This window comes from Aythya fuligula, chromosome 10 (assembly GCF_009819795.1).
Source record: "Aythya fuligula isolate bAytFul2 chromosome 10, bAytFul2.pri, whole genome shotgun sequence".
Classification (NCBI taxonomy): Eukaryota; Metazoa; Chordata; class Aves; order Anseriformes; family Anatidae; genus Aythya; species Aythya fuligula.
Window position 1 is genome coordinate 284290 of NC_045568.1, and position 14072 is coordinate 298361.

At 37.9% G+C, this 14072-nt stretch overlaps 1 protein-coding gene across 1 annotated transcript in view; it reads left to right on the forward strand.

Moving 5' to 3' along the window:
• Nucleotides 1-14072, forward strand: part of ARHGEF3 (Rho guanine nucleotide exchange factor 3) — a 132132-nt gene that overhangs the window by 37000 nt on the left and 81060 nt on the right. Inside the window, exon 4 of the mRNA XM_032194153.1 lies at nt 6381-6447. Coding sequence (XP_032050044.1) covers nt 6381-6447 — 67 coding nt within the window. The remainder of the gene's footprint in view (nt 1-6380; nt 6448-14072) is intronic.

A 14072-nucleotide genomic window follows, 5' to 3' on the forward strand; every position in this document is an offset into this window, starting at 1 on the left:
AAAAACAAACAAAAAAAACAAAAACAAAAACAAACAAACAAACAAACAAACAAAAACACAACCAACCGAACAAAAAAAAAACACCACTGTAACACTGTGTCCTTCTGTTGGCTGGTAGCAAGGGCTATTTCAACTGTGAATATGGTTCATATATGTCAAGGGGATGCATTTATAGTGGGATATCTCAAATGCAATTTATTACGTTAACGTGCAGTAGTTAAAAATGAAGAAATAATTTATGTTTACAGCTTAGCTCCAAGCCAGTGTTTTCCTAGAAGCTGAGATAGTACATCACTAGGAATCTGTTTTTGTTTGTTTTGTTTTGTTTTTTAATCAAAATGTAGAACTTTACTTCAGAGCCTCTTCAGATGCTTTTTTTTTTTTTTTCTAGTTAATAAAATTAGTATTAATATTTAAAGAAAATAAATCAAATGCAGAAATTGAAAGATATGTTATGTAGCTCCTTTGGGTTTTAGTAGTGATGGGATATTTTGCAGTGCTGGGAATTGGTTCATTGTATAAACAAGCATGTCCCACACCTACTCTTTTCCCATGCTTTCTTCAGAACAATTCACTGGTATTTGTACCTGCTTCAGTAGTGCAGGCTTTTGTCTGCATACACCCAGATTCACAAGGCTGTTTTTCTTTTATACTGTTTATGACACTCAGTTTCATGATGATTGGACAGTAGAATTGTCAGTATTCAGGAAGTTAGCACACCAACTAAAAATCCTTCATCTGCTTTTTCCTTGGTGTGATATTTTATGTTTTCTCTGTAGGTATTAACTGTCTAGTCCTGTTTACCTAAGTGGATATTTTTTTCCAATTGTCTGGTTATGGACTCTACATAGAGTAGCTCTTAAAGAGCTCACCTCTGCAGAATTAAACTTCGGTAAATTAAGCACAAACACGGTCATTTGAGATACTTTGTCTTCAGAAGTGTAGCAAGTAAAATCTTCATAAGAAACTTAAAATTTCTCAGTCGAATTATCTACTCAAAGTCAACTTCTTCCCCTTGGAAATAGAGGAAGTTTTACACATTCTCCTTTTGGTGCTAAAGTGTGCAGGCTTTGTATAGAAAAGGAATGACGTTTGATACTTCAGGTGAAGGAGTCAGTGTTTTTATTAAACCACATTTTTTCTCTGCTTTTCAAATCAATGCTGATGGTACCCAAATTTATTGTTATCTGTAACTTAAAACATCCAAGAGAATTGGTGTTGTTCAAAACCATCATTCAAAGCTAAAAGAGCTCTTGTAAATCTTTGGCTTTGCCAGGTAAACTGCTTTGGAATATTTTGCAATTCATTAGCAGAAATATACCCTAGTATGTTAAAATAAGTATGTTTTTATTAACAGTGTATTATTGTACACTTTTGTGAGGTTGAGCTGATATTACAAAGAATAGTTCTGAGCAGTAAGTACTATTTGTTATTTAACTATATCTTTGTAAATATTCACAAATGTAGAAACAACAATTTTTTGCAGTTTTGAAAAGAATTTTTACTTTGTCTCTAAGTGGTTTAAGCTTTCCATTTTTTTTTTTTTTTGAGTATTCATGTAGATTTCTGAAATGCACTTTTTTTTTTTTTCTTCAATAGATGCAGCAGTTTGAGTGTTTTAAGCACATAGCTTGGATATTCCTATCTAAAAAAAATGATAGTGCTGTGTGTACAGAAAGACTGCAGGATCAGCTGAAGATGCAAGTTACATGAGCTTACATAAAGTAATGTAAATCCTTCATCTATCTCATTGTGCATCAAGATATGTAAGTCTTTTCCTCTTGGAAGTGTAATAAAAACTGTACAACAGTCGGTGGATGTTTTGGTCTTTAGATTCCTTTATATTCTGTTTATTGTCAGTGACCTGCAGTGTAGCACAGGTTGCACAAAAAATGCACTGATTTATTCTGGGAGGCATGTTGATTTGGTGTCTATCTAAAAATTTCAGTAAGGGTATCTTTGTCCAGCAGATATTTTTATTATTTCTATTTGTAGTGTGTGTGTGTGTGCTTGTGTGAACCTAAACAGAAAATCCCACATGTTTTAAGGACAAAGGTCTTATTTTATGACTTACAGGTGTTTTGTTTTGTTTTGTTTTTTAACCTTTGTCAACAAATTTTTGGGGGACATGTCTGGGTTCTGTCCAGAGTTTTACGCAGCAAGAATAGTTGTGGGTCATGATCAATTGTTGTTGAAACTCTAGTTTTGCTAATCTGCCCTGGAAATGTTACTGCTACTGGTGATAGGCAAGAAGCAAAGAATTCAAGCTTTGCTCTAAGTTCCAGGGCAGTATTGGAACGCACTAGGTATATAGTTACTGAGCTCAGTAAATGTAAAACATAGTGGACATTTTTTGCAAAATCTTTTTAAGAAAGATCAATGTTTTGTTTCCAGACAAGCAGTTATGATGATGCTGGTTTACTACGAATTGCTGCTCCCCGCCCCCCACAATATAAATATACTGAACATACTTTAAGCCAAATAACATGCATTCTTTATTTTCAATTCAATGTTCCACACTGACCTTCTAGTCTTTCATTCTTAAAACTCCCAGTACTAGGGAGAAAAGGTTTTGGTAACTTTACTTAAATGAAAAGGCGTATCCATCTGTAAGAAAGACCGGGTATTATAAATGGCAGCCTTGAGATTACTGTTATAAGTAATTCCAGGAAGCAATTTTTCTCTTTCTGTCACCTGGCATGTAATTCCTTTTGTCCCAGCCATTATCTAGTCTCTAATCATATATTATATATATTTCAAGAGTGTCAGTCACATTTCATGTAGTTACAAGAACCATCCCTGTCTTGTTCTTGACATCTGAAAAAGCCTTACTAGAGAGTCTGAGTCTCTCAGGATCAGATGTGTTCATCACTGCTTGTGCCCATTAATTTGTCTCCACTTTCCATCCTTGCGTGAATATTTTTCATTTGTTGTCTCTGATACCTACTTATGCCAGTGATGATTTTAATTATTGGTCTGGTCAATAAACTATTTTATTTCCAAAGAAGGGACTTTAATTCACCTATTGACGCAGTATCCCTATTATCAAAGCATAAGCTTTAATGGCTATTCTGTTAGCTTTTTGTTTTTGTATTTAAAATATCAAATAGTATTTCGATAACATTTTTATAATGCAGTCAGACTGTTTATTAATTAGCTTTTATTCCTTTGCAATTCAGGGAAGATTTATCCAGTAAACAGAATACTCTTTGTAGCAGTGCCCTGTAGAAAAAAAGTAAGACAGTAATTTTAAATGTCTTTGCCCAAATCTACAGTACTGTAATTATTTTCCAGTATGATTCTAACCAATATTGATAGACTGTTGGGAAGACACAGAATAAAATAGCTTGAAGATAGTGAAGGACCAAACTGGAAGAACTGCAAAATGAGGTCGTGTTTTTGCTAGAACTATGTTTTGTTGAGGCATAGTTGAGAATCTGTTTGCATTTTACGTTGCTCTGGGTTAAGGGCACATTCAGCTGAAAAATGCTGATTTGTAGTGCTTGCCATGGCAGATGAATATATTTAGCCTACATGGTTTCTAGGTATGGGAATAGTAAGATTTCTAGAACAGTCTTTCTGTAAGATAAGAGGACAGTGCTTTTGTAGTTTTAAGGTCTTGATAAGATTGAGGTGGGCTATACGAAATGGTTGTTTGTGATGGGAAATTGGAGTTGATGTATTTACTGTTGTTCCCACATCTTACAATTTGAATACATTGTAGAATTTGAATGCCTCTGATGATGTTTTCCTGGTCCATTGTAGGGGCCCAAGAGAGCAATTGTTTCTATTTGTTGAGCAATTGTTTCATCTTGCATTTTGGAAGGCTCTCTTCTGTCAGTCTTAGTAATGATATGAAGCTTGATTAAAGGTTCTCCCCAGACTGATTTTGTTGCTTTCTGTTTCATTGAAAGTGGTTTCTTTGTATGATTTATGGGCATCTCTTTTCTGAATGCATTTTGGATATAATAGGGAAGTAATAGGTTATATATATATATATATATATATATATATATATATATATATATATATATATATATATAAATAAAAAGAATTTGGTTACATCCTATAGGTCTCAGCCCAGTAAGTATTGGAAAGGCATACAGTGACTTTAAGTTTTACTAGCTCGTTAATTAAGCACTCCTTTTGTTAAAACTGTCTTGGTTTTCCTGCATTTAGGGCTCTTTAATAGTGATACTATTAATAAGAAAGGAATTAGCATATCATTATGAATAATAAAGAGGTTTGTTCTCACCAAAATAAAGTAAGATCCCTAACTGATAAGACAAGCAAGGAGGACAACCATTATGAAAACAGGCAAATTATAGATGTAATATTAAGCATCTTCTCTGTGAAGACTTAGTGACTGTTGCCGTGAGGTCTGGGATGCTTTCATTGAATGGGAAGGTTACATACAGATGGATGATAAATTGTTAGTCATCAGACTTCTTTTAAGGGATGGCCTTCAGTTTAGAGTACACAGTAATACAGACAGTTTATTTCTTAGCATAGTCCCTGGCTCTCGTTAAAAGATGAGAAGTAATTTGTTATTGTGGAGAGAAGTAATTTGTTAGGAAACTTTCATTTACCTTGTTTTTTCCCTGTTTTGTAAACTATTGTCAATCCTCTCATACTTATTCAAGTTGAAATATCTTTGTTTCCCCTATATTCAGCTTAATTAAAATACAGCTTGTGCTGGTGGTCTTAATAAACTGGGAAAATATACGCATGAATAGCGTTAAACTTATATTTCTGCATTTTCTTTGATATTTTAAGTGTGACATTTCTTGAAAAATTACTAAGGAGCACAACTGTATAGAAAGCACACGATGCATCTTGGAGATCCTGACTCTAGTTCTTTTTGGAGGACTCTGGTTCTTTTTGGAGATCATTTGTGCATGCAGTGAACAAAAAGGATGTAAAACACTGTTAGGATAATTGAAATCTGTGTCAATTGTTGATCACGTGGTTTTTTTTTTTTTTTTTTTTTTTTTCCATAATGCAGTTACAGTTCCACTGAGGATCTTGTGTTAGACATTCAATTTCTTAATATCTGAACTTGGAAAACTGCTGTATGAGAACTTCTTAATGGATAATCTATAAAATCTGTACTGTATGCTCTTTGTGGTTTTTAATGACTTCATCACTGTGCTTGAAATATTGATATCCTTTATGGTTGGCTGTCTACTAGAATGAAAAACTGAAAATATTAACACCAAGGTTTGAGTTGTAACAACTCAGTTGTCATGATATTTTATGACTTTTGTTACGTTAACCTGTAAAAATGGCTATTGTGATCTTAGCTCTATGACATCTTTTAATGTACATAATATGAAAATGTCCATGTGCAACATATTTTACACCAAAATAGACAGAAGACTAAGATAATTATTGCTTACTCCTGACTACAGAAGAGAAACTGGGACACAGTGTGCTGAAGTCCCTCAGGAATTCTACACAGAAGGATCTACTCCCAGATCTTCCATGCTAGATTAGTGCTTTAACTGCAAAAACATCTGTTCTGTTATGGTTGGATGGAGAGGAGGTTTGACAGGCAGCTGTTTAATTCACTGTTTTTTAACCTGTAATCTCTGTAATTGCATGGCTTGAGTTGCTGTGTGCACAATAGTAGGTCCCGCCAACAAATTATTTGTTGGTTTGGTCAACTTCAGCAGGTCAGTCAAGCTTTGATCTGACTTCATGTGTCAAATCTCAGCAATGTTTGCATACCTTTGCAAAACAATTTAAGATCTTACTTCAAGATCTTAATGAATGGAAAGCACTTGTTAAGAGTGAAGTGGATAATGTTATAGTTACCTTTCAGAAATAATTGTGCAGTGGTAATTACAGGGTAGGAAGGTTTTGGAACGAGTATAAACTGTAGTCAGCTTCTCTGGATGTTAGCATAAAGGTATGGCTAGCTTGCTTTACATTGGTGCCTTGCATACCTTGCGTCACCATTAGGGCTGAGAGCTCCTTGGTGATCTTGCCCAGCCCAGCTGGCACACTGCACAGTGCATGGCACAGCTACAGCTTTCGCAAACCCATGCTGTTCAGGTCAGGGTCATCTCTACTGGCTGAAAATCAGTAGGAGTAATGAAGTTACTGCGAAACATCAAGCCAGTCCACCTCTGAAGACTTGTGAGGCTGCAATGTCCCTTATTGCTCAATCTAAATTGAAATGTTTTTCTAAACTGAAGAGTGAAACCTGTCAGAATTACAGCCAAGGAAATCTAAGGTGTCTTAGTACTTGAAATCTGTGTTTTTCTTTTCTCTCTTCTGTTGTCACTCTATCGTTGATGTAGAAAATAATGATGGCTGAAAATGTAATGATAAATGATTTTGTAATGGTAAATAATTTTCCTTGTTTCATCTTGTAGGCCAAAACAACAGCAACAGAACAATATTTCCTTGTTTCCTTCAACTAAGAGCTGGAATTTCAGAGGGGTAAGTTTGGTGTTGTTTTAATATTCCCTCCTGCTTTATCCTTTTGCTGCATGACTTTGTAGTTAAAACATGATCTGTGAGTGCTAAAATCACAGTAAAACAAATACAGAATGGAAACTTTAATTTCGTAATTTGCTAAAAGGCCGTGTGTGTATAAAAACAAACAAACAAGAACACACAACTTTTGTTCAGGTGATTGGCTGACTTACTATTGGCTAGGGAGACAATTGAGCATAATCAGTTTAACATACAGTGTGATTTTAAAAAACGGAGTAAAATTGGTGTGTTTTCAGATCTAAAAGTAAATTAGCAAGACTGAGGTGATGTACACTTGTTTATTTTTATTTTTATTTTTTTTACTACAATAGATAGAGTTATTGAAAATCTGAATTTTGCAGAAGTACAGATGGAGAGCGAGTTTGTATTAAGGAGTGTATAAATGTGTTGTCTCAGAGCTTCTTCAACAAAGGGTTTAAGTAGAAAAGATGTTACTTAAATGCTTTGTTGAAAGGGTAAATGACGTCAGTAAGTTGAATGATTGGTGGTGGTCATAGTACCGTAAACATTAAAACTAAAAATATTTTTCGTGATATCTGATACTGACTTTTGTACTCTATTTCATATTTTGAATAGAGCCTCCACTATTGCTTATTGTGAACTTCTTATTTTCCCCATCTATTTCTTTCATTGCACCACAGAGCTATAGGGATGAAATCCTCAGTGTTACTGAGAGAATTTCTTGATGAAGCGAACAAACAAAAACAACAACTTCTGAGACGTAGCTTAATTCTATATTTTGAATCAGTTTAAAAATAAAATTGACATTAGTATTTTGTCAAATCTTCAACTGTGCTGGAAAATTATATGAGGAAGCTCATATAGAAAGAATATGTAGGTTTGAGCTAAAGCTGGTGAAACAGTGATGCAGTGGCTCGCTGGGACTATAAAGGCCGGAGCTGGTAAGTGTGGCAATATGATGTCAGTGATCCAAGCTGTGTGGCGGAGGTGGACTGGGCTAATCCACTAAGAATAAAGAACTGGCAAGTTTTGTTTGTTTGTTTGTTTTTAACGCACGCACACACACAAAAAAACACCTTCAGAATTAAGAGGAGAAATCAAGAACCTAAAAGGAGATAGCAGTGTGTTCTATTTATAGCCTGAATAAGAGAAAAAGGATACTAAAATAGATAAAAGGATTTTCAGACTGCTTCCTTCATATACAGAAATGAAGATATGTGGGAATTATCTGCTCCCTTATTTCAAAGGAAACTTATGGGACACTAGCAAAGAGGCCTGGTTCTATAGTTGTAATATTTCCTGAAATGCATGGTGATTGGCAGTTGAAGTGAATTGTTTGGCATGAACTACTATGTTGGGGAAGAACCTGTGCCAGTTGTTCACTGGATCTGTTCAGATGCTGAAGTCAAGCCAAACTGAGCACTGGACCAAGAAAGCTAAGTCCCTCCTGACATTTGCAATTTGTCAGCATCAACTTTCTTTTGGTGGATGGAAAAAAACATGTTACAGAAGTCCCAATGAGCAGACTTCAGGTCACAAAGGCTTTGATACAGATAGTTAATGATAAAATATTAACTTTGATGTCTTTTCTCAAACAGGCATAAAATTTTATTGGGTAAAAGAACTAAGTTAATGTTGACAGTGGAATAACCAAAATGCTCGAGGTGATCTATGCTTTGTTAAAACTTCTCTGTTATTTCTGTACTACAGACTATAATACAGGATCATTTAAAGTCACAAACAATAAAACAGGAGAAAGTTGTTAAGTATAAAGTTACAATGTTGTACATCTGTCCTCACTTTGCACTCGGAAAGAAACCTCAAAGAGAGATAGGGAAGGCCCAGATGCTAAACACTTCATGAGGGGAAACTCCTCTATACTTCTAGCTCCCTCTCGTTTCTTAACTTCATTTTATCAGAAGAAGCTTTTTTCCATTCTGAGGTGTTCATTTTGAGTGTTGTGTTTAGAGATCATATTTAATTTCCTCTACGGGGATTTCCATGTCAAGATGATATAATTTATGTGTTTTTCTATCAAAGCTGTCGGTTTTAGATAATAGTAGCAATTACTTCCAGAACCTTTGGGTAAGTGTCTTCCTATAGCCATGTATTTATCCCAGATATATATTTCCCTCTATTACCTATATTGCCTTTATAAGGGGGAAAGAGGAGGAAGGTGCAGCTTAGGAAGAGGGATAATCAGGATGAAGAAAGCACTGTATGATGTAGTGATCGTGTGAGAGAGTGGAGAGGGACACAGTAGGGAAATGGAGGAAAGCTAGAGGGTGTGAAAGCAAAGAAGCAGAAGTGTGGAAGGGAGGTAGAAATCTATAAAACTACGTGCTCATCGGTTCCACATTTTGCAAATGTGATTCTGAGAAATAAAGATGCTATATGTAGGGTGAAAAAATTGTGGCAAGGCCTTGGTAATGGAGAAAAGTTGTGAATATCTGATGAGAAGGGGCAACTCAGGAGCAGGTCAATATTGAAATAAAGAAAAGAACAGCATAGATCTTAGCACAGATATTGGTATTAACCTATTTTTCTCTCTCATAGTTGTGATTAACTCACCTTCTCATCTCCATGCCACCCTTCCACCAAAACCTTTATGCAGGTAGAAGGCTTTCCCAATCACCACTGTTTGTTGCTTTTCCATATGATACAGCAGTTTAATATGCTTTTCCTAATGTATATATGGCAATAATTTGTTAAGTTGCCACATGGTGTGGGAAACAATTCTATTTATTATGGGGAAAAAAAAATCCTGTCAAATCAGGATTAAATTTATACAGTGATGCACCTACAGGTAGAAGATGCCAGGATTAAAGCTTCTGTGGTTGCTTGCTTGAATTACATGCCTGTGTGCTGTTTTATCCATAGTAAGTATAGTTAGACTTCTTTACAAGAAAGTTCTGAACTGAAGCAGCATAAGAATCTCTCATGAGAAATTTCAGATTTCAGCTTGTCTCCCCTCCTGTTTTCTCAAAATCATCACTTTGTTTTCACCAGCAGATAATTTTCTAACGTGCCCTAATAATATGAATGGCATGCTCAGGCTACTAAAGGCCTTTAAATTATATTTTCTTCTATAATGGCGTATTTATATATTTACAAGAGCAATGGTACGTAGCGGTCCCACAGATATGATGATGCTTCAGGTGGCAATGAAGAAACTGACAGACCATCTAAAGAAAAACAGTTACCTGGTTAATTAAGAGTTCTGGGATTGCAGGCATAACTGAAGAGGATGCTGTTTTTTTCTGTGCTGAAATTTCGTTGATATTTCTTTATACTGTTCCACAAAGAGCTAGCATCACTTCCTGCATATTTTAAACAAACATCTGAACCATTATGATTGTTTCTCTTCTTTTCTTTTCCCCTACAGTAACTTTAGTGCTAAAAATAAATCAATAGCGAAATCTAAACCAACATTTTCTATTTGAAATATTTTGAGACGTTTGGAGTGCAGTTGCCTAAAGATTCGAGATAATTTATTGCAAATGTGTTTCTTCCTATTTCCTCCTTTTTGTTTCCTTTTTAGTTTTGCAAAAGCTTTTAACTAACCAAGCTGTAGATGTGGTCACCAGTGAGGAAGGCTGATCTAATTTATGAGAAGCCTGACATAAAAATGTGCTAAACTTGCTGAAGGTTAGTTTTAGATGTGTAAGTGGTTTCCCTGCAAATTTTACTTCAAGTATTTAAAAAAAAAAAAAAAAAAAAAAGTGTCTTTTGCGCCAAATGGCAAGAGTTCCACACTCTTCAGACAGTATTTACAAAGCAGTGTGTTTCTTTTCTGCAGGCTGGCAGACTTCAGTTATTCCCGTTAGGGTGCGTGAATCAAAACAAGATAAAGGTTGCTAAGAGGGAAAGTTTTTTGCTAGCTTTAACTTGATAATTAATAACATAATTAAGTACTACTGCAGAGAGCACCTCTATTAGCTCTGGGTTCTGACTGGTTCTATTTCATGCCTGTACCCACTGATACTCATTTGCTTAAGCAATTATATTACCCATAACAGCAACTTCTAAGAAGTGGTATCAGGCAGGTCTTTATTTGTACTTGTTGAAGTAAAATTATGAGCTCATATCTGTAGTTTAAAAGTGTTGAAATATGATTCTCTTGTAGGTAAGTATGAACATTGTATGACCAATACGATTTTTTAAACACAAGTTAGCCACATTATGCTTTTTCCTGTATATGACATTCTTTTTCTTTTTAATGTACTTGTGTTTTTTAGACACAACTTCAGTAGTTTCCTCCATGGAGAAGAAAAATTATTTTGCACGGACAGTATAATTTGTAATAACCATGCCCGTTATGAGAAACAGTTCCTTCAGATGTAATAGGAGGACTCCTTGTCCTGGTTTCAGTTAGAACAGAATTAATTTTCTTCCTAGTAGCTGGTGGAATGCTGTGTTTTGGCTTAGGATGAGAAGAGTGCTGATAACACCCCGATGTTTTAATTGTTGCAGAGCAGTGCTTATACCAAGCCAAGGACACCTCAGACTTTTGCTCTGTCCTGCCAACAGGCAGGCTGGGGGTGCAGTAAGAGCTGGGAGGGGACAGACCCAGGACAGGTGACTCGAACTAGCCAAAGGGGTATTCCATACCATCTGACGTCATGCTAAACAATATATAGGGGTGGCTAGCCGGGGGGAGGGGGCCGGACTGCTCGGGGTTAGGCTGGGCATCGGTCAGCGGGTGGTGAGCAATTGCATTGTGCATCACTTGTTTGTACATATTATTAGTAGTAGTACTATTATCATCATTGTATTATTATTATTATTATTATTATTATTTTCCTGTCTTATTAAACTGTCTTTATCTCAACTCACGAGCTTCACTTTCCATTTCTCTCCCCCGTCCCAGAGAGGGAGGGGGGAGGGTGAGCGAACGGCTGCGTGGTGTTTAGCTGCCAGCCGGGTTAAACCACGACAGTCATTTTGGCGCCCAACGTGGGGCTCGAAAGGTTGAGATAACGGCAGATCTGACCAGAGTGTGTTAAACTAAAATTGGTATAAGTATTAGACCTGCTTAATAGTCACTTGTCATAATGCTGATTGCTTTAATCTCAACTGTGCTGCGCCTGTTTTCCAATTGAGTATTATAGCACGTTATTTTCCGTATGTGCTCTCTGTCATGTTGTTTATCCTCTCCGGGCCCTGGTTTCAGACCATTATGGTACTGTGTGTTGTATCAGTGGCTTATGAGATGATGAAATATCTGGCCATGACTCTAACCTGGTATTTGTACTCAGTAACATCTTCGATTCTATACTTTGGAAACTGTATTTTGGAAACCATTAGCAATTGTATCTGTTGCCTTTTTTCATTAGGGAGTCAATCTGTGGAGGGGAAAGGGGAAGATAATTTTTCTTACTTGATCACTCTCCCTTTCTCCTTCACCACCCCTGTACCCTCCTTGATCACTCTCCCTTCCTCCTTCACCACCCTCTTATCCTCCGAGTTTATTACAATAGCTCTCCAAGATATTGAATATCCTTGGGATACTCAGACCAGCATAGTCCTGTTGTTCTGCCTCCTGAATGCACTTCAGGTTCTGCTTAAAGTTAAACAACTACTTAGGAAGCTCATCCGGAGATCTGCCCGGAGGCAGTATAGTTGTGTATTGGGAAGCCAAGCGACTGGGATCCCTTGCTAGAGATGCAGGCATTGACAAAGCAATTGCAGATGGAGCACAATCTCACAGCCTCTGGAGGCGTCTCCTCTCAGCTGTGAGGGAAAGGTATCCCTTCAAGGAAGAACTTTTATGTCTACCAGGCAAGTGGACCACTATGGAGAAGGGAATCCAGTATCTGAGGGAATTAGCCGTACGGGAAGTGATTTATGAGGATCCAGACCTCAGACAAACATCCAAAGATCCAGATGAAGTCAGGTGTACGCGACCCATGTGGCGGAAGTTTGTACGGAGTGCACCATCATCATATGCCAGCTCATTGGCAATAATGGCCTGGAAAGAGGATGAGGAACCCACAGTGGATGAAGTGGCTAAACAACTCCGGCAGTACGAAGAAAGTCTCTCCTCTTCCTTACAGGCCTGCGTCTCAGCTGTGGAGAAACTTTCTGAAGAGTTCCACCAACTTAAAGAGAATCTATCTTCATCCCCACCTGAACCAACCAGTGTCCACCGACCAAAAGAGAACACTGTGGAGAAACTTTCTGAAAAGGTTCACCAGCTTGAAGAGAGATTATTCTCCTCCGTACCTGTACAGAGCAGTGTCTCAGCTATCAGGGGTAGTCGTTCATCCACACAAGGAAGACGATATGGTGGGTACTCACCCCGTGCTACCCTGTGGTTTTACTTACGAGACCATGGAGAGGACATGAGAAAATGGGATGGAAAATCTACTGCGACCCTAGAGGCACGGGTACGTGAGTTGCAAAAGAAAACAATCAGGAAGAAGGGATTCTCTGAAAAGTTTGCTGCTCCAACTTCCAGCAGACAGTCCTTCAAACACAGAAACGAAGAAGATTCCGACCAGGATTAGGGAGGCCCTGCCTCCAGCCAGGGGGAGGAAAGGGATAATCGAGTTTATTGGACTGTGTGGATTCGATGGCCTGGCACATCAGACGCACAGAAGTATAAGGCTTTAGTAGACACCGGTGCACAATGCACTATAATGCCATCGAGCTATAAAGGACCAGAGCCCATCTATATTTGTGGAGTGACAGGGGGATCTCAGCAGTTGACTGTATTGGAGGCTGAAGTGAGTCTGACTGGGAATGAGTGGGAAAAGCACCGTATTGTGACTGGCCCGGATGCTCCATGTATCCTTGGCATAGACTATCTCAGAAGAGGATATTGCAAGGACCCAAAAGGGTTCCGGTGGGCTTTTGGTATAGCTGCCTTAGAGACAGAGGGCATTAAACAATTATCTACCTTGCCTGGTCTCTCAGAGGACCCCTCTGTTGTGGGGTTGCTGAGGGTCGAAGAACAGCAAGTGCCAATTGCTACCACAACTGTGCACCGGCGGCAATATCGCACTAACCGAGACTCCCTGATTCCCATCCATAAGCTAATTCGTCAATTGGAGAGCCAAGGAGTGATCAGCAAGACTCATTCACCTTTCAATAGTCCCATATGGCCAGTGCGAAAGTCTAATGGCGAGTGGAGACTAACAGTGGACTATCGTGGCCTGAACGAAGTGACGCCACCACTGAGTGCTGCAGTGCCGGACATGCTGGAACTTCAGTACGAACTTGAATCGAAGGCAGCCAAGTGGTACGCCACAATTGATATCGCTAATGCATTTTTCTCCATCCCTCTAGCAGCAGAGTGCAGGCCACAGTTTGCTTTCACTTGGAGGGGAGTCCAATATACTTGGAATCGACTGCCCCAGGGGTGGAAACACAGCCCTACCATTTGCCATGGGCTGATCCAGTCTGCACTGGAGCAGGGGGAAGCTCCTGAACACCTGCAGTACATCGATGACATTATTGTGTGGGGTGACACAGCAGAGGAAGTTTTCGAGAAAGGGAAGAAAATAGTCCAAATCCTTCTGAAAGCCGGTTTTGCCATAAAACAAAATAAAGTCAAAGGACCTGCACGAGAGATCCAGTTTTTAGGAATAAAATGGCAAGATGGA